General features: G+C 45.6%; 1 protein-coding gene across 4 annotated transcripts in view; it reads right to left on the bottom strand.

Moving 5' to 3' along the window:
• Positions 1 to 309: 309 nt before the first annotated feature.
• Snrk (SNF related kinase) overlaps positions 310 to 24,680 on the bottom strand; it is a 61,368-nt gene continuing 36,997 nt past the window's right edge. For 3 of the 4 annotated variants that reach the window (XM_027415462.2, XM_027415463.2, XM_027415464.2), the window contains 4 exons: positions 12,903 to 13,044; positions 8,029 to 8,241; positions 5,727 to 5,861; positions 310 to 3,692 (listed from right to left, as the gene is read on the bottom strand). In XM_027415462.2, the coding sequence (XP_027271263.1) occupies positions 2,528 to 3,692; positions 5,727 to 5,861; positions 8,029 to 8,241; positions 12,903 to 13,044 (1,655 nt within the window). In that variant the 3' untranslated portion in view covers positions 310 to 2,527. Of the gene's footprint in view, positions 3,693 to 5,726; positions 5,862 to 8,028; positions 8,242 to 12,902; positions 13,045 to 23,674; positions 23,860 to 24,680 lie in introns of those variants that run through there. The other variant, XM_035444077.1, reaches the window with a different exon arrangement.

Below are 24,680 nucleotides of genomic sequence, written 5' to 3'. Positions count from 1 at the left end.
TGGAACCACACTGGTTGAAGGGCAGACATGTGCAGAGACACGAAGGAAGGCTGCAGGGCCTTGTTAAGTTAGAGACAAGCCAAGTGAGGAAAAGCAGACCAAACAGTTGCAGTTCTGTATTCCTTCTGTTCAGATGGATGGTAAACCAGGCCAGTCTGGGGCCACCTGACACTGGTGGACAGGACTGTTTTTTCACCCCCACCAAGTGACAGAAGTTCAGGGCCCAAGGGAAGCAAACTCCGTCTCCGTGTGCTGGACTGGCAAGCACAAAGCTACACTCATGAGAAAAACCACACGGACTCGGACTTCTATTGCTGAACACCAGTATATCACTTTATTACTGGGTTACTTCCCATCTGTCACATACCTGTCAATGTTAACACAAGGAGAAAGACTGGCCAGAACTAGAGGCAACTGACCAATCAGCCTACAAGTGTGTGTTCTCAGCACACACCAACTCTGACTTGGTAGGACATCTTTGTTCAGTCTCATGACCATTAAAATCGGTGTCAAGATTGTCACATCTTTAAATACAGATAGAATTCCAGAAGTACATAATTATATATATTTATATATATATATATATGTACACACAGAAAAATACAAGACTAACTTTTCCCACAATATTTAATTTATACACTACTTTAACTGTGTGACTTCTGAGGACAGGTTAGGGGACAAGTCACTGGTTAGAGCAACAAGTAGTTTGGTCCACTATTGGTGTGATGGTGCTCTGCTCCCTCCCTGTGACGACACCCCATGACATACAACACATGCACAGACATCCACTTGTCAACAATGGACAGACGTTTATGTACCCAAAGGGTCACCAACCACACACAACTAATAAGGCTATGATACAGCTCTGCAGCATAAATGGCCAACACTGCTGATCTAAAGTGAGCACCGTATATACACCTGAATATAAAACCACTGGAGACCAAACGCACACGGCTGAGCTCAGAGGTGCTAGTCTGAGGCTAGACGTGACCACACAAGAGTATGTACATTACTCGGAAAACGGCTGCGACAAAGTTTATTGCAATGCCCCTTATAAACATCTCTCCTCGCTCACACAGACATGGCTCTCACTGTCTCTGAGAGCCACACTGGTTTCTGGCCCTTTGAAGATCCCTGCTTAAGAATTTCAAGCAAATGTGTTCTATGGCTTCACCCACACATCTGTCTTCATCGCTTTCAACTCTATAAACGTCACGCTGAACAAGACTGTAGCTTAAAGCACGAGCGTTAGCCTAGGTCTAGGGAGTATCTTAAGTTTCATTTTACTTAGTGTATCAGGGTCTACTGGGAAGTTCTGAGTAATATACACTAACCCTAAAGTAGCAGAGAGAGCACTGAATGGGGTGACTGGCCTGTGCCCTGCCCGCTCTGAATGACATGGTCAGCTGCACCTCTGCTGCCACTCAGAGTCAGGAAAGGAAGCTGGCCCAGCCACACCTATCCACAGGTCACCTGTAAGTACTGCTTTCAAAACCCGTAGGGCACAATGTGGAAAAACAAAACCAGCATCTTGGCTTCCCAAGATTGGGGAAGACAGCACATCAGAAAAGATAGCTTGGGAAATGATTTATCAGTCCAGACTAGAGCTGACAGTGTGTGACAGGAAGGCAGCACAGCACCCACAGAATGGGCTCTGGCTCTACCCTTTCCTGAGCAGTGTCTCTGCGGCTGCTCTCTCTGGCTGAGCCAAACGCTGCCATGGAATGGAAGAAGCCAGAGGCCACCTAGCCACCACGCTCTTGGAAAACAAACCCCAGGAAGTTGTTTTTTGCTGCCATCTGTGTGCACTGTGGCTCCTGCAGCAGGCAGGCACCTCTCCAAAGGTGTGAAGGAACCCTGCTGTGTCCTGCAGGGGAAACTTACACAGAGTGGAGCCTCTTTATGTTCTGTCAGACAGACACACTAAGTAGTTAAGACAAGAGTTCACCTCATCACCTCACAAAAGATTGTCTCCTTGTAATTCTACAGGGGAAGCTGCCTCACAAACCTAAGTAGCTGATCTCACCTACTTCAAACAAGAAAATCTTTGTTAACAAAAATGTAAGAGCCCCAACTGTTTTTACACTATCGCTTAAGACAAACAGGTGTGGGCGCTCAAACCGTGGCTAGGTTCTTGGTGCACAGGCCCTGGGTGGCTGGCAGCGGCTGTGGCTCCTCCCAGGCCTGTGGCCATCACCACGTTATTGCTTTGGTTCTGTCTCGGGCATCGGTGTGCCTCAGAGCATGGAGTTTCCCTATCACCGGAGGTCAGACAGGAATTTGGGCTTTTCACAAGGAAACAAAAGCATTTTCCCTCCAGGTTAAGTCAGAACATGGACTTCTAAGCGCTCCATTTACGTTGGGTTCCAGATATACAATTTCATTCTGGTCATCCACATTGAAATCATGAATGTAAAATCACACAGTAGACTTTTCGGCTGGAAAAGAAAAGTAGCGTGTAGCAGCATGCACAAAGACCATGCATTGTCACGTCAGAACAGATGAAGTGAGCGGCGCGCTTGACAGCTCAGATGACATGGCAGCAGCTGGCAGGGCTGGAGGCGCAGAGCAGCCCTTCCTTGCGGCTGCGCTGGATGTTGACAGAGATGGTCTTTTCGCACAGAGGGAGCTGGAGCACACTGTTGCGCAGCTTCTTGGTCCTCACAGGGTCCAGGTCCGCAGCGGGGCCGGGGCCGGGGGCGCTGATACACATCTTCCATGTGGACTTCTCCTGCACCTTCACGCTGGAGAACAAGGCCTTCTGCGGGTCCAGAATATACTTGGCGCCATGCAGCTGCGAGCCTAGGCACAGGCTTACAAGTTTGAGGCTCTGCACAAGCTCCGCGCCACGGGGAGCGGCGGAGGCCGAGGCCGGGGAAGATGAGGAGTCGGGGCCTGCGCAGCGCCTCGAGGAGCCTGCCGCATCTGACGGGGTCCCGCCTGAGCCACTCTGGCCACCACCGCCCGTGCCCTGCTCGCCTGGGCTGCTCTTATCCACCCCACCACCGCTGCTAGGCTTGCTCTGGCCGCCGCCATCGCCCTCACTGCCCGGTGGCCCCTCGCTGCTGTCACGCCGGTGCCATGAGTAAGCAAAGCCGCCGTCCTTGTCCAGCCGCCTGCGGCTCTCAGAGTCGTCATCACTGGTCTCAGAGCTGCTGCAGCTGGAGCCGCGGCCCTGGCTTTTCCTGCGGTGGTAGCGCTTGTGCACCGTGCCCGGCGAAGCAATGTTCATCTTCAGCCGGCTCAGCTTGGGCGGCAGGTTCTCGTCCATGTCGAACTCATCGTCGGACTCGCCCTCTTCAAAGATCTGGTTGAGCACTGGGGCACTCTTTCGAGACGTCAGGCGGTTAGTGACCGACGGCTTCCGGCGCAGCACCACCTGTGTGGACAGGGACACAGGCTTCTTGTCCTCCTCGTCCTCCTCTTCATCTTCTTCTACCCTGAAGAGACACTTGCGGCCACTGGCAGCAGGGTTCAGGCTGGTAGGTGGCACAGTGGACAGAGCTGGCCCAGCCAGCTCCGGGAGCTCGTCTTTCTTGGCCGAGTCACACAGACCTTTGCTCCTGTGGCCATTAAGAACATTGTCGGCAGCCCGAGCGGGAGACTGTGGGACTGTGGCATGAGACAGAGGGGTGGCAGTGAGGTCATCCTCAAGGTCTTGGGGCACATCAATTTTGGTTGGCCATGACTGCCTGTGGGGCAGAGGAAAAATAATCGTCATGTATTGATCTATCTGGGAAGGCAAACAGCTCAGTTGGTAGAGTGCTGTCTTCAGATTCTGGCCACCCATGGAAAGTCAGATGCGGCAGGCTGAGCACTCTTGTAACCCAGCACCATCACAAGATGGCGGATGGAGGCTGGATGAGTTCCAGAACCACTGGCCAGAAATCCCTGCACGTTTCACACAAGATGGAAGGTGAGGACCAGAACCCAAGGTATCTCTGAACCTCCACACAGAAGCCATGGCATACATGCCCTCACATACAAAGTTGCATACACACAGAGCTAGGACAAAATCCACAGATGTGAAAAGCATTTCAGGTTCACCAGCAAGGACACCAGAAGGCAGATGTAGCAAGTTCACATCACATACTTTTACACACACCTGAATATATACACCATGCACACCTGCTCATATATGCACACATACAAACACGCTCACATGCATACACAAACACCCAGATATACTCTCTCACGTATACACACATGCATACATGGTCATCACACATACCCTCTGGCTCTCACAGGACACATGAGGTTCACCTGGAATGCCCAGCACAGACTTCACAGGATGGTATGAAAGCTCAGCATTGATCAAAATGGATGACAGATTTAAATGACAGAGTACTGGAAATAAATCTCTAATGAATAGTCTTGCTAGTATAGATACCTACATTCTCATTACCCACACAAGGGTACTAGAGAGCAAAACTGTTAATTGAACATTTGTCTTTCAATCTGGAGGTGCCTGAGGTTCCTGACTGTCTTATCTGCTGAGGGAAGGGAGGACACTGGAGGCTGTAATGGTGCCACAGGCACTTTCAACAGCTACTTTCATAGTGGCATCTTCATTTCCCACCAATTACAACTCAGCTGTAAAATACCCTTGCACAGACACAGTCCCCCAACTGGGAGCCCCAACACCTGTAGGGGAGGAAGAACTGCTCCCTGCATCGGCCACTACTGGAGGTGTGTAACAGGTGGTGTCCAGTAGGGCTGAAGGCCACCAGGTGAAGAGATGACCAGAGGGCACTGAGTGAGGCCTAGAGTTAGGGGTTCAGGCCATGTTAGAGAAGCAGCAGCCCAGCAGGCTCCTCTCTCCTCCCCTTTCCATCAGTTTTCAGCAAAACCCACTGAGGAGCCACACCCAGAGATGGCCTTGGCAAACACCCGATGAACACTCTCCCCACCACTGGCTGTCATGGTGTGAAAACAATCAGTTTGGCAGCTCACCTTTCCTGCGCATATGACTTACCTGTCCAAAATGGCAACAATAGGTAGAGCCCAACAAGGCAAAGATATCTTAATGGAAGAGAAGAAAAAACTCTAGGAAAGCTGCAAATGAAACTGAAAAAGACTAATGGCGAGTTCGTGGAGGGAAGTGCTTACTCAAAGTCAGCCCCTGAGCACCTGGGCAGGTGAATTTTAAGGAGTTATAACTACTCCCTTCTGTAGGTAAAGAACACAACACTGGTCACACAGGCTTGAAGGACAGTGACTGCTGGCCCTCAGGACAGGCTTCACTCCACCAAGCAAACCTGAGAATCAACTCCAGCAAAGGTTCTAGTCAGTGGCTGCAACAAGGAGCCCTGCCTGGTCTAACTCACTGAGCCCCTCCTCAGGAGGTCAACAGTGGTACTTAGCTAAATCAGAGATGTTAGTATTCCTAGGACCCAACAGCTAACAAATCAACTAACTGATAACAGCTGCCCAATCTCTGAAATCCTAACTATATGCCCCTATCTTAAAAAATTCTTCCAAGTAACCAAAAGGAAATCCACACTGCTCTTGAAGGAATTCTTCAAGGACATACGAGGTCAGGCACCAGGTACTGGGAACCACCTGCCACTAGCACACAGCAGAGGAGCATGGTGTTACCTCTGTGGAGGCAGCCTTCATCCCTGTGAGGGTGAGGGTTCTCCTGCCCGCAGAATCACAAAGCATCACAAACAGTTCCCTATTTGAGAACATTAACTCACTAATATCAATGAAGGCATTTTCCTCACCTAAACTGGGCCTTGATGTTGCTGGGGCTTGCGGATCGGGTCTGTACTTCCTTCTCTTGCTTTTCTCTCAGGATCCTTTCAGCGAGTAAGAAGTAAGTGGCTGTGATGTGGTTGTACCTGTTGGTTTCCAGGGCTCTGCAGAAACAAAGCAAGAGCAATCAGAAGCCACACTGCTAGGTTTTTACAAGATTTTTAAAACAATATAACCTAATGAAATCCAGAATCTGGAAAGCTTTTAAAGTGAGACAAAAATACAAACTAGAGAGAACTAAACTCTGTACTCAGGTTGTTAATGAAATCCAAAAAAAGCAACTAAATCAAAATGTTCAGAACAGTGAGAAAAGAGCAAATTGCTGGTGTAGCTGGACTGGAATCAGCACTGCGGACATGAGAAAGGCAACAGGCTTCTAAGAGCATGTGTGTTCTCTAGGGACATGCTGGCATGCGGGGCTGACTTTTGCTGAGGAATGGACTAAAGGCACTCTGTGAGCCATGGCCAATCAGAATGGCTGGAGGTAATTTCACTTTTGCCTGGACTGGCAATGAGAGCACCGGAGAGCAATGAATGCAATCTAGAGGGTGCTACTCCCATCCTTCCTCTAGTAGAGCCACTGTGTGTCCATCCATTTGAACAACAATGTTCACAGGACAGGCACCGGAGACATGACAATCAAGTGCACAGCAGAGCCTTGCCCACCTTCTGCAGCGGCTGTCAGGGACAGCCTCACAAGGCTTAGGAACACAGCTCTGGTTTCTGGAAGCCTCTGGCTTTGGTAAATTGCAGTACACAAGAGAAATACAGTTCAAGTCCTAGGGTGAATTCAGGGGAGAGTGACCTCTCACAAACGGTTCCTGAGAAAGCAGCTGTCTGGGTTCAGGGGAGTCCTTTAAGACACACAGGCCTTTAAACCAGGAACTGCTCTCAGAGTAAGCAGGTTCTCAAGAGTGCACACACTCAGCCAGAAGTAAGCCTGGCTGGGAGCCATGTGCTTGGCAAGCTGCAGTCACCTATGGGCTTGTAATAGAGTTTGCACTGAGCGAGCAGGTCTGACACACTGCTGCACACAGAGCTACAGAAGCGACTCCAAAAATGAAAAAAAAAGCTTTCTATACACATCAGAGTAAGACTCTGTGCAGAAACCAAGTGTCCTGCCCTTGTTCAGGTTGTTTAGGTGCCTGGGCACCAACCAGAGAAAACTCACAAGCACCTGGGATCCTGGTTTCATTTCTGCAAATATGTCCTTTCTATAGAAATGATCTTTCCCAGAGACCAGAGCTCCCACTGGACACATCTGTTAATAGTGTGCCCACCTCTTTCCCACATCAGAGAACTGAGATCCACAGCCAGCCCCAAGTGGCCACCCATGGTTATTACCGCTTGCTTGCTTGCTTCCCTAAGTGGGGGCATATGTTTCATTAAACACATGAGGTAACTGCTGCTCTGTATCTCTGGAAGTGCCCTCCTGTCTTACCAAAGTGACTCATCGCCAGAGCAGAGCAGAAGCACTGGCCCTCTGCACTGCTCAAGTCACTAAAAATGGGTCGTTTTGCTGATTTCACCAGCAACTACTTGATATGTAAGTTCCAGGATGCTGCAGAGAGTCCCCAAGGAATAGACAGCAAACACTCTGGCTTGGGGCCACTCCGTCCTGGTAAGTACCATGCAGCTAGAGGCAGTACATAGCAACCCACTGGAGTCACACAAAAGCAGGGCTGAGCCTGTCATAATACCCTACAGACACTGTACACTGAGACACTAACCGTCCTATTTCACTGCACTTCTACAGGCATCAAGAAAGGCCAAGGTACCTATCCACGGACACCACCTGGCAATGGCAACACCGTCCACACTAGAATACAAGGAAACAAGGTCCATGTGCCAGATGCTGGGCCATGAATGCTGGGGACAATGACACAATGGCTGTCAACTGGGAGCTCCAGCCGTGCTGTGGGTTAAATGTGGGATGTCCCCAACTGATGACATGTCTAGGAAGACGGTGGTACCTTTAGGAGGCGGAGAACTGAAGAAGTGGGCCACTGGGGCCAGACCTGGAAGTTTTACAGCCTGGCCCCAATTCCTATTTATCTCTGCTTCCTGGTGGCAGAGTCAGTGTGACACATCAGCCTCGTGACCCTGACACTATGCCTTCCCACAAAAATGGACTCTCTTCCCTACATGACAGGGCACAATTAAATCCTTCCTCAGTCACTGCAGTGAGACAGCGTGACCCGTTAGTCTACAGGTCACAGGGAACCAAGACTCCTAGCCCTCCGCCCCTCACAGTGCCAAGCACAGACGTACTCTACGATGGCGTCTCGGTCTGCGATGTCCCCGAGCACCATGCGCTGGATGATGCTGTTATGCTCCTCTTCCGAGAGGTTCTTGTAGGACACCAGGGGGATGTTATACTTGGTGGCTGGTGAGGGGTCCACTCCCTGGAGCCAAGGGTGGCTTTCAATCTCTTCCAGAGAGGCTCTCCTTTTGGGGTCTCTCTGCAGCATCCGTGTGATCAGGCTGTGAAAGAAGGGAGCCATTACTGAAGCACACTGTTTGCAAGGACTGGTAATGATGGGCGTCACCAACAAGCACGGTTTCTTACACAGCCACAATTTCTAGGCTCGCTGACATGAGAACCTGGTGCCACCACATTTATAAAATAAAACAATCTCAGCCTCCTGGTGTCCTGATGAGGGACAAAGCTTCCTGCTTTTTAAAAGAAACAACCCTAACCCTGAATCACAAGCTGGCCTAGTGCACACAGACACTGCACCACCCAGCTTGTCTCATAGGAATGGATGACTCTCCTGATGGAAATAAGGCCATGTGACAACTTTTTAGGAATACTTGATGCGGAATCACGTGGACAAACAGCTGGTAGCTTCAACTGTCCCCTGCTTTGTGTGGAAGGCCACACTGGGTTCATGTTACTGAATACAAGGGGCAGCAGCTAGTCACAGTGGAAGGAAAGCTCTCGGAAAGAGAGGACTCCATCTCAGTGCCCAATGAGAAATGAGAGAGAAATCCACTCCTCAGAAGAGGACCAGAAGGAAGCTGTGAGCTCAGCTCTGGAAGACCCCACTCCTTTCTGTAGAATGTGCCTTGAAAGAACTTCAGCACAAAGTTTCAGTGAGCAGGTCAAACTCACAACGGAAATGAGGAGCCATCAGCAAGACCCCAACAGCAAATCAGAATGTACTGCACACTTTCACGGTTAACAGTGCTCAGACAGAATCAAACTCACATGACTGCGTAACAAGAACAGGCAAAATTATGCTAGACGGGCTTCTAAAAGTGAAAAATAACCTCTGTAATTGAAAAAGGTAAGCAATGGACACATTTAAGAAATTAAATGTAAGAGAATTCATGAAATGAAATACAAAGCCAAGAAGACACTTTTCTTTGTAGGCTCGATAGAAAATACCAAGATTGAAAGATGAGACAAAGTGCAAATAGCTAACAGCCTGGAGGATATGAAAAAGAGAAAGAAAGAAAGCATATTTGGGAAGGTAGTAGCTGAGAATTTTCCAAATTCATGAAAGAATGTAACTCATAAGCTAGAGAGCCTAACACAGTCTAAGCACAACACATGGACGCTCCAAGAGAAAAGCAGAACTCTGAAGCAGGAGCTATCAGGCAGACAGCTGACTTCTTGATGCAACCATTGATTCTGAGAAAGGCTGGAAGGACATCAGAGAGAGAAAGGACCAGGGGTGACCTTCATGGACACACAGCATAAAGACACTCCTAAGGCAGCATTAACCACCAACAGCAAGTGCAAATATGAAAGATATAATTCTGAGAAGGGAGTTAGCAAAGTTCCTGTCAAACATCTAGAAGATAATCAACAATATATATACATACATACATACATACATATATGTATACACACACACACACACATATTCAAAGATTTACTTATTTGTCGTGTATACAACATTCTGCTTCCATGTACACTTTCATGCCCGAAAGGGTGCCAGATTTTATTATAGATGGTTGTGAGCCACCATGTGGTTGCTGGGAATTGAACTCAGGTCTCCTCTGGAGGAGCAGTCAATGCTCTTAACCTCTGAGCCATCTCTCCAGCCCCTTATCAACAATTTGACTATATAAAAATTTCAATTTGTAGAGTTAGAAAAAAATTACTAAAGTATTAGATGATAGTTAAAATATTAGTATTTTAAAATGTTTTAGAAGACAATAGAAGTATTAACTGTAGATTTTTTAAAAGCTAAAATAATAGCCTACAACTCCCAGCTAGCTGAAACATGAGATAAATGGCAGAAAAGGAAAGTCACCACCACGCTCCAGGGCAGAAGGTAAGGTCAAAGAAGAGTGCAGAGACACACCCATAGCTGTATTTACCACTGCACACAACAAACCCAGATGGAACAAGCTCCACAGCTGTAAAGATAGAAACTGCCATGCGATTCAACAAGTCAGACTGTTCAAAAAGATGAGGAAAACTGTCATACACAGATGCTGACCCAACACGGCAGGTGTGGGTAACCCTTGAAATGCCACACACAGGCCTAAACAGGAAGCATTACTCTGGTGTAAACGGACACTGAGGGCTAATTCAATTCATCAGGAAGACAGCAGTTTTCAACTTACCTGCATCTAAGAACTTCAAAACTGACAAACCTTAAGAATAAAGCTACTGCCAAAGTGGAAGAGTATCTCAGCAGGTGAAAAGAACACTGGATGCAAACAACTTTTAAAAATATAATTAATGAAAAAATATAATTAATGAGCTTGACCTTACAGATGTATATAGACCTCTGACCCCAACTTGAAAATACACTCTACCAAGAACAATTATCTTCATGATAGGCACAAACAAGCCTCAAAAACGTGAAAACATGGTAACATGCAGACTGTATTCTCTGACTATAATGTAGCATAGGAATCAAAAACATCAATCAGCTAACTAGAAATGAAACCACCTGTAAACAAGGCAAGTATTAAATAAGGCAATGAAAGCTAGGAAACTCTATGAGTCGAATAACAAAGACTGTTTATCAAATCCAGTGTGATGAAGCAATTTATAGTCCTAAACATTTTAATCGTAAAAGAAATTCGATGAGCTGAATAACTAACAAAATCAGCTCCCAGGTTAGGTAGAAGAAATAACACCAATAAGAGGACAGGCAGGAAGCATCAGAAGCCAGTCCTCATGAAGAGACAGAGCAAGCAGCAGGCTTCAGACTGAGGACAACAGGAGGAAGCATGCATGCAGACAGCGGTACCCTGGTTAGTAAAGGTCTCACAGACACTCAAGGTCAATACATCAAATAGGTAGATACAATGGGAAAGTTCCTTAAAATACGCCACTTAGCAAAACACACTAGAAAAGGTTGGTTTTTTTGTTTTGTTTTTCTGTGTAGCCTTGGCTGTCCCAGAACTAGCTTTGTAAATCAGGCTGGCTGTTAACTCAGGGAAATGCACCTGCCTCTGCCCCCAGAATACTGATTAAAGGTGTGTGTCACCACCTTCCACTGTTGCTTTGCTTCTTATCTGAATGGTCTTACAGTTATTAAAACAATCCTTCTAGGAAGGAGACACAGAGGCAACATCTCAGAACTTAGGAGAGGAGCATCCATGTTGATTCTATAGCCTGTAGGCTTCCAATGACACAGTTTTATGCAAAGTGAGATTTGTTTTTAACTGGGGACAGAGAAGATAATCTGACCTGCACTTGGTGTACACAGGCTTCCTAGCTGGAAGAGTAAGAGACAGAACCTGAATCACCACCCACCCACCCAGCTCCCCTTGTCCTAAAGCACAAAATCACCACACACACACACACACACACACACACACACACACGCGCACACACCCCTACCTTCCCGTGTGCTCTAACCTAAAACCACCACATACACCAACACAACTCCAGTATGCTCCAACCTAAAATCACTACCAACAGACACATCTACAGAGTCTCCTATGTGCCTCAGCCTAAATCACCAACACACATACTGCACACACACTCCTTGACTCATATGTGATCTAACCTAAAATCAACAACAGGCACACAGGATCTACTGAGTACTACAGTGTGAAACCACCAGGACCAACATAAACATACACACAGACTTCATGTGCTCCAGCCTAAAATCAACAACCACCAATATAGGAGACAGAGCTTCTCATGTGCGCTAGACTAAAATCATCATCACACCAACACACACAGCCTCCTGTGTGCTACAACTCACAATCACCAACATGAGTAACATATAGCCTACAATCACCAGTAGGCACCAGCAACATACACACAGCTTCCCACATGCTCCACCCCCAAATCACCACCCCCATCGTACACAGAGCCTCGCCTATGCTCCAGCCTGAACCAATGCTTTACAGTATCACCTCATCATTTTCACAGTAATAAGTATACTGCACCATGCTCACATAGGCAGTAAGCTAAAAAGCCAGTATTTGAGCCCCCAGAATTGAATGCCCAAGTTGGGATTCTATCTGAAAAAGAACCCCCAATCTGTTGTAGCTCTTCCTTACAGCTGACAGGAAAAACTCTAAATTTTGTTGATATAGAAAAAAATATTTTAACTGGCAACTACAATCTCAGCTGGTTCATTTAAAAATATCAAAAACTTCAAAAAGCCCTCTTCCAAGATTGCATCTCTCACTGCACTGGTGATGGCACTATAATCCTGCAAACTCACAGGGAGAAACCCCAAAGCCAGTCAGTGCTGACTTCCCACAGCGGCACACAACGAAGTACAGTCTTTACTCTGCTGTGGGAGGGTGTGTGAACACAGGACTTGCTACCACGAGACGATGCAGGAGGAACCCTGCAACGATAGGCTCCTGCCAAGAGGAAAGCCCAAGTCTTCTCTGGAATTTCAAACAGTTCCAAACAGTCTAGCTTTTGCAATTGAAGAAAAAGTCAGCTAAGGGAAGGTCTTAACCACAACTTCTGGAGGCTGAAAAGGCAAAATGGATTTCTTGAAAACATGGGTTAGAATGTTTTATACTCTTGTGTTGAATTTCTTATCAAATACTAATGGGTGGCCCCAAACGCTAACAGTAGAAATATTAATCTCATAAATTAAATGAACTGAAGTCCTTGCATGCTGAGGGTATGCCAGGCCCTCACCATGTGTTGGTGAGCCGTTTCTGTTTAATGGAGCTGTGCCGTGTGCACAGGCTTTACTTACTCCCTGCACCCCGCAGACACACGGGGCGGCACAGTGTACTTGCAGTCCATAATCATGGTCAGGGTCTCGCTGTCGTTGGCCTCCTGGAAGGGCGGCTGTCCACACACCAGCATGAAAAGGATCACGCCCAGGCTCCATATGTCTACAAAGGAAAGACAACATTTACACAGAGTATCTAGAAAACCAGGATCATTAGGATGAGGAAAGGTAGGCTAACAAGTATTGTATCCTTAAAGTAAAAATACACAAAGCAGACTGCAAAACCTATACAGAGCAGAAGAATCAGCCTGTCTAATAGGAGGAAAACTAGGAAATCAGTTTGCCCAGGTTTAAGCCAAGGGACAAGGTCCGCTTTCCCCAAGTGACCATAGCACACCCAGCATTAAAAGCATTAAACTGTGAGGCTGGAAACGATTTGCCTGAGGTCAGCATTATCTCCATTGTTCTCCCTCATTCTGAGGTGGTAAGCAGGTCATATGGGTGCTGAGAGAAAACTGCAGCCCAGAGACAAGCAAAATACAGCTATCACGCAAACCAATCAAAAGCCCAAACTGGGTCTGTACCACATTATATGGCAAAGCTGAGCCCACGGTTTAAGAACTCAGCCTGCAAACAGTAAGAGTTGCTCAACAGAAAAGTTAAGCCATGGGGGACTGGGAGAAAGACAGCTCACCTGTTAGGTGAGGAGCTGGCTGCCTCTGGTGCCAGCACCCACAGGGTGGCCAGCAGCCTCCTGTACCTCAAGCTGCAGAGGCTCTAACACCCTCTCTCGGTCTCCATGGGCACTGCACTCATGTGCACCCCCCAACACACATTATTTTAAAGTAAAATAAATACTTATTTTTTATAAGAAGAAGGGGCAAGTTTCTTGTCATTAAAATATCCTGGTATTGCCCATCTTTGGACAAGCTATTGTCCTGACAGACCGACCCTGCCCAGTGTAAAGCTGCAGGAACTAGTTTCTGAGGATTCACAAAAATAAACAACCTCCTTTTGTCTTTAAATAAAATACAAACCTATCAATTGGGGGGGGTGATGATTTTGGAAATTTCCTAAAGGTTGAAAAGAGGTTTTAAGAGGATTTAAGAAGGGCATCACAAATTCATTCATTCCAGAAATGAAAATATATGTGTGGTAATACACACATACACACTCACACACATACTCTCTTTCTCCCTCTCCAGCAGCTTTCTGAATACACACTCAGAAGAGAACTGTGCACCATGGAGTCTGTCTGCCACGTCATTATACCTGCGCACAGGCAACTGCTGTTTTCATGTAAAACACCCAAAATAATGGCAGTACCAAGCTAAGAAAATATAAGTTTGTGAATCAAATATCATTTCCTTGTTTCAAATGAAAAAGGAGAGCAACAAGCAAGAGCCCACCCTTCCTCACAGTGTGGCTTTTCAGGTGTGTGGCACATTTTGCTGTGGGTGTACTTATGAAAAGTCATTAGGAGGAGGACACACACACACACAGACCACTCCATCTAATCCCAAGGACATGTCTAGCCCTGCTCTCAACACTGGCTGCCTTCTTCTTGGACCTCAGAAGTCTCTACTCAAATCACTTCAGTAAGGACAGTCAACCACACTTATTATTTAAATAAACATTAAGAAGTATTGAAATCTCAAGTCTCGTCAGACCTTAATAAGGTTTTTAAAGGAAATTAACTGATTTTTAACTTAAACTCTCCTTGTACAACTTTTAAAAGATTTATATGTATGTTTTGAATGTATGTATGTATGTATGTATGTATGTATGTATGTATGTATGCCACATGCATGCAGTGCTGTGGAAGTCAGAAAGAAATGTTGGATCCCCTGGAACTGAAGTTACAAACAGCTGAGAGCCAGGATAGTCATGGAATCACCCTCTGAAACTCTAAGCACATAGTAAACTCTTTCTCCTATAAGTTGCCTTGGTTATCATGTCTTAGTACATCAATAAAAATCTAAGTAAGACAATGGTCATTTCCTCAAGCAAACTAATACTTTGTCTACTGCATGGTCAGAGGGTCCCCTACGAAGAAAATCAATGCAACAAGCAAACCCCAGTCTGGTTAGTGTTCGTACGTTTCTCCATATAGAACTATGTAGAAGCTAAGGAACTTAGAAACACAGCGCTGTACTAAGAAATGGACATAAGTTTGAAGCATTTCGGTAAGAACCGTAAGATAACACATCCAACAGTTTCTGAAGTAGATGGCCCTCGCATAAGGAGGAGGGGTCAGCACTGAGCACGAAGACTTGTCCTTACCATCCACAGTGTAGCTTCAACAACCTATGTAGCATTATGTAAGGGACCCCACAGACTCCCTGCAGTGTGTACACGGGAATGTCTATGTAGGCACTATTTTAGTTCCTGCTGTTGCTGTGATGAAACAGACAAAAAGAAACTTACAAGAGGAAGGATTTATCTGGCTGACACTCTAAGGTTACAGGTCATCACTAAGGGAAGTTAGGGCCAGAACTCAAGCAGAAACTTGAAGGCAGAAAGTCATAGAACACTGCAGGGTGGCTCAATATTAGTTAGCTTTCTTATATAGCCTAGGGTCACCTGCCCAGGTAATGCCACCCACAGTTGGCTGGGCCCTCCTACATCAATTAATAAGACAATCCCTCACAGACATGCCCCAGAGCCCAGCCCAATAAAGACAATTACTCAATTGAGACTCTTTCCTGTGATTCTAGGCTATGACAGGTTGACAGTTAATGCTAGGACAGTCACATAGCAGGACTATTATCATTGATACACAAGGACCTCAGTGTTCTGAGTTGATATAAGGTATCCTAGAACCAATCCTCTGTGGACTCTGAGGACTGTTTTCTATTCCAGATTTTTTTTTTCTCTTTTGTCGTTGAATGACTTTACTTTTTGCAATACAAGAGTCAAAGAAAAACAATAAAAAACAGGCCATTAGCCAGGTGCAGTGGTACCCACCTAACATACCAGCACTCAAGACTGAGGTAGGTATGAGGGTCACAAGTTGAGATCAGCCCGAGAGAGAACCCATCTCACAACAAAACAAGCTACAACAAATAGTCCATGAAACAAATGTGTGGATCTGGGCTAGAAAGATGCTTAAATGCTCACTCTGAAAGCATTGAGCCTGGAGCGTGCACCCCCAGAACCTACATTAATGTCAAATGGGCAGGAGAGCCTGCCTGTATCTATCCTTGGAGAGTGGAGACCACATCCCCCCTGTAATAAGCTGTCTAGTGATTAGCCACATTTAGAAATTAGCCATATCAGGGCTCTCTGGTTTGATTGAGACTCTGAACCACTGAATAAGGTGGAAGAGCTCTCATGGGTAATTCTGAACATTAACCTTGGGCCTCCACATATATGTGCATGCACGCACGCACACATGCACGCATGCACGCACGCACGCACGCACGCACACACGCACGCACGCACGCAGAAAAATGGAAGGAAAAATGAGTGACAGTAATCTATATCCCCATGAAGCAGTGAAAGGATAAACCCTGAAACCTTGCTAAGTGTTTAACACAAATGTTCAAAGGACAGAGCTGCCCTTGCTCAGCAACAGCAGGCACAGCAGAGGCAGAGATGATGACTCTTCCTTTACAAGATTCTCATTTCACTGAGGAAAACCAGCGTCAAGTTCACAGAGGCACCAAGGCAACATGAGGAAGAAAAACAAATGGACAGGGATGGTGAAAGGAGGATGACAAGGACGGCGAGGCAGGCTGGCAGTGACTCAGGGACCCGAGTCCTGCCGTGGTTGGATCACTAAGTCCCTAACAAGTGCTGCCATTTCCCAGGGTTGAGAGCTTTCAGGAGGAGGTCTGGCATGCTGCAGGTAGGCAACTAGGGGTGGCCTTGAAGATGATGATGATGGATTGAAAAATTCATTGACCTTTCCTCCATTTCTGTCACGAAATCTGGTCACAGTGATACAAAAGCTAATGCAGAAAACTGGTACCAGAAGTGCAGTGTGTTGTGATCCATCTGACCATGTGGCACGTCAATGCTAGACACTGTTTCGTGGGAATATAGAGATGAGTTTGGAAGCACAAGCTAGGAAATCCCCCCAGTGCATAACCTCTGCTTGCTGGGCCTTTCTGGTCAGAAGTCAGAAGCCTAGAAAGACAAAAAACATGAATAGCACTGGCTGTGCCCATGAGGGTTCAGGTAGAAATATGGCCTCTATGAGGAACTGGACTAAAGGCCACTTGTGTTAGTATTCTGGCCAAGAGTTGATCTACATCCTTCCTATCCCTGGGATTTTAAGTGAAGCTGAATTCAAAAGTAATGGGCTAATTTGTTTGGTGGGGAAAATTCCAAGGCAGTGTGCTACGGTCATCGTTGCTGCTTTCAGCCAACTTTACAGTGAATAGCAAAAGCAAAAGTGCAAGGTCTGAAAAGCAATCTGGCAAGAAACAGAGCATGCTCACAGCAAAGGCTAAGGAAAGAGAGGGCAGTCAGCCATAGCAGGTATAGGGAAGCTGCACTTTGCACTGGACCCAGGGAGGGTTACAGAGTAAAATGTAAAATGTAAACCCATTTTAAAATATTCATTTAAAAAGACAGCACCATTGGGTGTCCTGTTCAAACAGTGAAATGTTTTCCAGGGTCAGTCATGTAGGTACCTAGAAGCTGCTGCAGCTGAGGTCCAAGGTCAACCAGGTGCTTCCTGAGCTGGCAGAACTCAGTATTGTCTATGTGGTACTGGTTTGACAGGCACACAAAATGCAAGAGTGATGGTGTCCTGGAGTTTGTGCTAGTGCTCCATCAAAAAGTATGTAAAAGCCAGGCAATGTGATGCAGTCAGTACTCAGCAGGAAGCCCCCAAGCAGGCATTCGAAAAGCTTTGGGGATAAAGCCCAAGACAATGGAGACCCCAGAATGTTAGAGAACAGACACTGTGGTAGAATATTAAAGTGTGTGACTTTTGTTTATGCTGCACTTGTTTAACTCTGTGAAGCTGTGTTACTGTGCCTGTAACCACCACCAGGTGGTCCTAATAAAGAGCTGAACAGCCAATAGTGAAGCAAGAACAAGGATGGGCGGGGCTGGCAGACAACGTATAACTAGAAGGAGTCAAGAGAGGACAGGGTGGTGGTGGCGCACACCATTAATCCCAGCTCTCGGGAGGCAGAAGCAGGCGGATCTCTGTGAGTTCGAGACCACCCTGGTCTACAAGAGCGAGTTCTAGGACAGCCTCCAAAGCCACAGAGAAACCCTGTCTCAACCCCCTTCCCCAAAAAGAAGAGGACAGTGTCAGGGTCCAGCCACCCAGTCATCCAGCAATCCATGGAGTAAGAGTAAAATCTACAGAAGTGAAAGAACAGGAAGAACCTAGAGGCAAAATAGGTTCATTTAAGATAAGAAAAACAGGCAAGAAATAAGCCATGCTAAGGCTGGACATTCATAACTAACAATAAGACTTCATGTGTGATTTATTTGGGAGCTAGGTAGTAGCCCCCCCCCCCAACCATGCCAAAAGAAAAAACATAATACAACAGACACCTACTAAGTGAAGCTGTAGCTACTGAATGGAGCCAGCCTAAGTTAGGGTTTCTATTGCTGTGATAAAAGACCACACCCAAAAGCAAATGGGGGTGGGTTATTTGGCTTACAATTCCATACCACTGTTCCTCACTGGAAAAGTCAGGACACGAACTGTGGTGGTTTGAATGTAACTGGCCTCCATAATCTCAGGGAGTGGCACTATTGGTAGGTGTGGCTTTTTGGAGTAGGTACAGTCTTGTTGGAGGAAGGCTTTGAGGTTTCCTATGCTCAGGAAACCACCCAGTACCTTAGTCAACTTCTTGTTGCCTTTAAGACCCAGGACCCTCAGCTCCTACTCCAGCACATGCAGCCATGCTCCCCTTCAAGGTGATAATGGAGTAACCCTGAACCGAGAGCCAGCCACCCCACGTCAATGTTTTCTGTATAAGAGTTGCCATAGAAACCCTAAGATAGGAACTCAAGCTGGGCAGGAACCTGGAGGCAGGAGCTGATGCAGAGGCCATGGAGGAGAGCTGCTGACTGATTTGTTTTCCTGGCTTGCTCAGTCTGCTTTCTTATAGAACCCAGGATCACTAGGCCAGGGAAGGCACCATCTGCAATGGGCTGTGTCTGTCCCCATCAATCACTAATTAAGAAAGTGCCTAAATGCTTGTCTATCCTACAGCTGATCTTATGGAGATGTTTTCTTAACTTTGAGTTTCCCTCCTCTCAGATGACTTTAGCTGTGTCGAGCTGACTAAGAACTACCCAGCAAAGAGCCCATAAGTGTTGCAAACATTTGGGCCACAAGAAGGAACTCAAGACAATGACAGCACATGTTCCAGCTGCCAGACATGGGCGATCAGATTTGTTTTGCCTGCTGGGTTTCAGACTTTGGTCCAATCTTTCCTTTTTCTCCTCTTAGTCCTTCCTTTTAGAAGGGCAATGTTCACTCTGAATCACTGCATATTGAAAATATTTCAATTTCTTTTTTTATTATACAGGGTTCACAGCTAAGAAACATTAGTCTCTGTAGTCAGATATCCACCCCGCCCACACCTGTAGCACTGGCCACACCCATTTGGGCATGGTCACAGGTGAGGATGTGATGCAGGAGAGGACTAGATCTGAGAGCAGGGCTCTCTCTTGCTTCTGGCTGGGTCACAGAGAACAGCCTGGGTGGGTCTTGGAGTGGGAACCTGTGGCGGTCAGGTCACCTGCCTCTTGTGCCTTCTCCCCGAATAAACTTCACTTAACCTGCACTGAGTCTAGTGAATCTTGATTCCCACACAGTAAGTTTCAAATGGACTTTGAACTTTTGGACCTCAGAACAGTGTAGGGACTGATATGATTATGGGAACTAAACATATTTTACATTAGAGATCACAAGCCTTTGGGAGCCACGAGCAAAATGCTACAGCGTAAATCTGGAGCGCTCGCCCATCGGCTCATGTTTTGAGCACGTGGTCCCTAGCGTGTGGTGCTACTGTGAAGGCTGCGGCACCTTTAGGAAGCTAAGCCTGACAAAGTCAGTCAGTAGGAACTGGCCCTGCTTCTGGGCTTACTCTCTCTGCTCCTGGTCCCCATCAGTTCCAGGACATCTGCTGCCCACTCCCACCACAGAGTGGCCAGGCCATGCCTCCCCTGTTATGACGTAATGAAATGCCCTGAAACCATGGCCTAAAACAAACCTTTCCTCACTGAGTTGCTTCTTCCAGGTCATTTGATCACAGTGCCGAGAAAGCTAATAAAGGCCCCAGGATCAGAGAGGCCACTAGGGATGACAGCAAGAAAATTACCTCTCACAAGCTGGAGAAGGAGGTGACATTATCTTAATAAAAAATCATTTCAGTCCTATTTTATTTTTTTCATTAAAAATTTTAATACACCTACAAACTCTCAAGATGTAGATGACAGCCTGAGCCTGGGGTGTTGGTACTGCAAGGACCCACTATCTGGGTCCAGACTGTTGGAAACTGAGACACAGAGGAGAAACACATTAACTTTATTAAAAAAAAAATCATTAATGGGATTTTGAATGATGCTAATTTTTAGGTTGGTGTAGAGTTTATATTAGAAAGTCTTATGCAGGCTACCAAAAGATCAAAATGAAAACAAGACAGACAAAAGAACATGCCAATTAAAAAAAATTCTAAAGTAAATTATCTAAAATAAAGATTAGAAAGTAATAAAAATAGTAAGAGTGAAAGGTTTCAGATAGAAACCTCTTATTTTTTGAAGCTGTAAGTTTCTGTCCCACCAGTCCTGCGGCCATTTAGTCCCAAATGGCTTATATTAATTATACACACAGAGGCTTATATAAATTATAAACTGTTTGGCTGATGGCACAGGCTTCTTATTGTCTAGCTCTCTCTTAATTATTAACCCATTTCTATTAATCTGTGTATCTCCACGTGGTCTTGGCTTACCTGTGATGCCCAGGTCTCCTGCTTCCTCAGCAGTTACATGGCATCTCCCTGACCCCGCCTACTACCTTTCTCTATTCCTGTTTGGATTTCCTGCCTGGCTAGATCCTGCCTGTCCATTGGCTGAAACAGCTTTATTCATCAGCCAATAAGAGAAACATATATTCACAGCATATAGAAGGATCATTTTTTCCTCAAGCTTTCTTTTACAGAATTAGCCAGTCACGAGTCAATAAACAGAACTAGAGTGGTTTAACCCACTACTAATGAAACAGCAACACCTACAATTCCTACAGCTACTAAGATGTACATCCTGTCCCTCCAAGAGCACTCACTAGCAACCAATGTGATCAGTGCAAAGACACCCAGAATTATTTCCACAAGTGTGTGGATACTGGGACCTACAATAAATGCTGGGTCCCTTGTTTCCTGTATGGCAGTCTGCAACCTAACTGCCTGTGGTTGACCACTCTGAATCCCTATTTGCCCAGCAAGAACTACTGGTCTGCATCCAAAATCACCTGGAACGCTGGTTACTAAAGTTTTCCTGCTCTGAACAATGTTTGTGGTTAGTCCAAAGGATACCAGGGCTAGCACACAGATGTTGAACTAGCAGGGTATTTCAACAGACTGCTAAGAGTAAAGCTGGACCAGGGTGACACCTCAGGAGCAGGGTGTTTGCAGGGCATATGCAAAGCCCTGGGTTTGATCCCTAACAGCAAAGGGCAAACACAGAGCAAAGCAAATGAGGGTGGAGGAACCCAGACAGGTCTTTCAGAGATGCAGCCCTCTATCTCTGCCCCCTTATTTCAGCCATTCTCTGGTCTAAAGCATGGTTTCGAGGGGATATGGTCCTTCCTTTAACAGAGCCAAAAGGAATGTGATCATCCCAGCCTACTTCTGCACACTTCCTGTCCAGCAAGACCTGATGTATCTAAATGCTCCTCAAAACTAAAAATCAGTGCTACTGAACTAAGCTATGGACTTTGTCCCAAACTGTCCCCATCTGTTAGGGGACGCCCTTCTGTCTGTGTTTGTCACATTGGTTGATAAAGTACTGTTGGCTAACAAGAAAGCAAGATAGGTGGGACTAGGAGTCAAGGAGGATTCTGGGAAATGTAGTAAAGAAGTCTGTGATCCAGGCAGGAAGTGACATAGCAGGCAGCCTTAGAATATAAGTAGGAAATCGCTCTCTTGCTCTTCTTCTTCCTCTGGCTCTCTTCTCTTTGGAGCCGCCATGTGATCCCGGAAAGAGGACTCTAGCGGAAGGCATCCTCGATAAGTCTTATAAAATATATAGATTTATGATAATTAAGACTGAGATAGCAGATAAGAAATCCTAGTCTTTAGCCAAGTAACATTTGAACCTAATATAAGTCTCTGTGTATTATTTGGGGCCCTAATGTGGCAGGCAGAACTTGGGCGGAACTAATGCGGCTTGGCGGAAAGATTTATTGTTACACTCATCTGCAGCCCAGCCTCATCCATGGCAATATATACTGTGTCTAAGCTTAAGAAACAACATTGACCACTACTCTTCAGGTCTTGTGACTCCCAAGTCAAGGACACCATTCTACCATGTGCTTAAATTCTCAAAGAGCTCCTCCTACAACCCCCATCTTCACTGAGGTCCCTCACATTGCCCTCTAGCCTGGAGACCTAGCACCAGGACAGCTCAGCTGTGGGCTGTCACTAGTTTTTCACCATTGTGCAGAGGTTTCTGAATGTACATCATCTGGACCCGGCTGAGGCTGTTACTGGAATGAACCCGAGACCATGGAGACCACAGTTCTGCAAATACTGTGGAAAGGGGCAGGCAGTGCTTATTTCCAGTCTCCAAAACACAGACCCAAGAGGGAACAAGTCTAAGAAGCCTGCAGCAGACTGTGGAGAGCAATCAGGGAAGACCACCTGACGTTTGCTTAGCTGTTACTGCCTTGTTTGCACAAGTCAACACAGGGAAAAGTTCAAGAAGCCAAAGAGTTATCAACCACATTGTGAGCTTGCATGCGCGCACACACACACACACACACACACACACACACACACACACACACACACTCACACACCCCACACCCCTACCTATATCAGGCAGGCAGCAGACACCAACTCAGCATTCTTTCACATCCCACTTACAAACCTAATACCTGTAACAATAAGTCTTTCCACAGCCGCCTGCGTTCCACCCGCCATGTGAGGGCCCCAAATTAATACAGATTTATATTAGGTATAATGCTACTGGCCAATGACTAGATATGCTTGCTCTGTTTTAAGGACCAACCATAGCTGTAATCTATATACTTATAAAGAGTGGTGTGCGTCCTGTCTTGTCAGGCTTACATGGCAGCTCAAGAGAAGAGAATAAGGAGGAAGAGCAGTACTTCCTGCTTGTCCCTGCTTATATTCTGAGTCTGCCTGCTATGTCACTTCCTGCCTGGATCACAAGACTTTACTACATTTGCCAGAATCCTCCTTGACTCCTAGTCCCACCTAACTTGCTGCCTCATTGGCCAAACAGTGCTTTATTCAACAACCAATAAGATAAACATACACACACAGAAGGATGACCCCCATCATCTCTTTTCTGTCTAAATAAAAAAAGGGTTTTACCATTAACATAGTAAAATATATAACAGTTATCAAATAAGAACTATAAGAACAATATTTAGTCCATTAACATTTAGCAAGATTTTAAAGAAAATAATCTATCATCTATCTTATCTTTGTGAGTCTATAGTGTTATATGTAACTTATCTTTTATAATAACTGAAGAAAACTATAACCATAACTATCTGTCTTCAATTCCATCAAAGACCACAGAAGGATAATATATAAACTCTAGAATTGACAGAGACATCTCGCTACCTGGACAGTCACCTAAAGTTCCTCTGTAACGTTGGGGCATCCATCTTCAGCAGATAGGCAACAGTGTCTGGCAAACTTCTCAGTGAAGCAGGAACCCTTCAGGACTGTTCATCTTGTTCTGTAAGTTCAGCAGTCACTTTCTTGTGGGTACTGTATGTCCAGCTTATACTGGAACAAACAGTCCAGGTAAGAGCAGTTTCTTGCCCAAATGGCTAATCTTGCCATGTTGAAGGCAAACTCCATAATGAGTTTCTTCGATGCCCATCTTCCTCTCAGATGTAATTGGTGTGCCAGGAGCAGTTGTGTCTCACTGCCAAGAAAAACCCTAAACCATTTAAATGCCATATATTCTGTAGGTCTTTGAAAGGTTTGAAGAATATCCATCTCAAATATATTTCTGTATATCTAGAAAATGTAACTAACCTAATTATAAGTTCTGACTATTATAGGTGACTATATAATCTGTATTTAATTATGCATTACATTTTAAAAGATATGTATAACACAATACCAAACAAGAGAAGTTTACATAAAACAAAATTAACCTTAAATTTGTATCAATAAATGAAAATCCATACCAATGCAAAGTATTCATTTCTATATCCTATTCCCCTTTTTTTCCTTTAAAAAGAGATTGACTGTGATCATTACGATTTATAACCAACCCTATTTAAATGCAAACAAACATTTATAAACAATATTTGGGAATTTGGGCGTCGTTCATTCCAAACTGCTTCCTGCTGGTTGGGGGCGCTGTCTATACCATGGGGATCATGATAAAACACAGAAATCCTGGCTGTAGTGGTCTATGACTGCATCATCTCAGCTGTTTTGGATGTAGGATCAGTCGGGCCACTGCTTCAGGGGGTCTTGCTTGATCAAACCGTATTAATCTGGAAGGAATCCATAGCTTTCCATTTTCTGTGGAAACACAAGCAAAACTCCTTTCCAAAGTAACCTGTCCTTATATTCAAAGTCAAAGCATTTTTAAAATATATAAGTTGGA

Source organism: Cricetulus griseus, chromosome 4 (genome assembly GCF_003668045.3).
Source record: "Cricetulus griseus strain 17A/GY chromosome 4, alternate assembly CriGri-PICRH-1.0, whole genome shotgun sequence".
In the NCBI taxonomy this organism is placed as follows: domain Eukaryota; kingdom Metazoa; phylum Chordata; class Mammalia; order Rodentia; family Cricetidae; genus Cricetulus; species Cricetulus griseus.
This window is presented reverse-complemented; position numbering and strand designations above follow the sequence as displayed.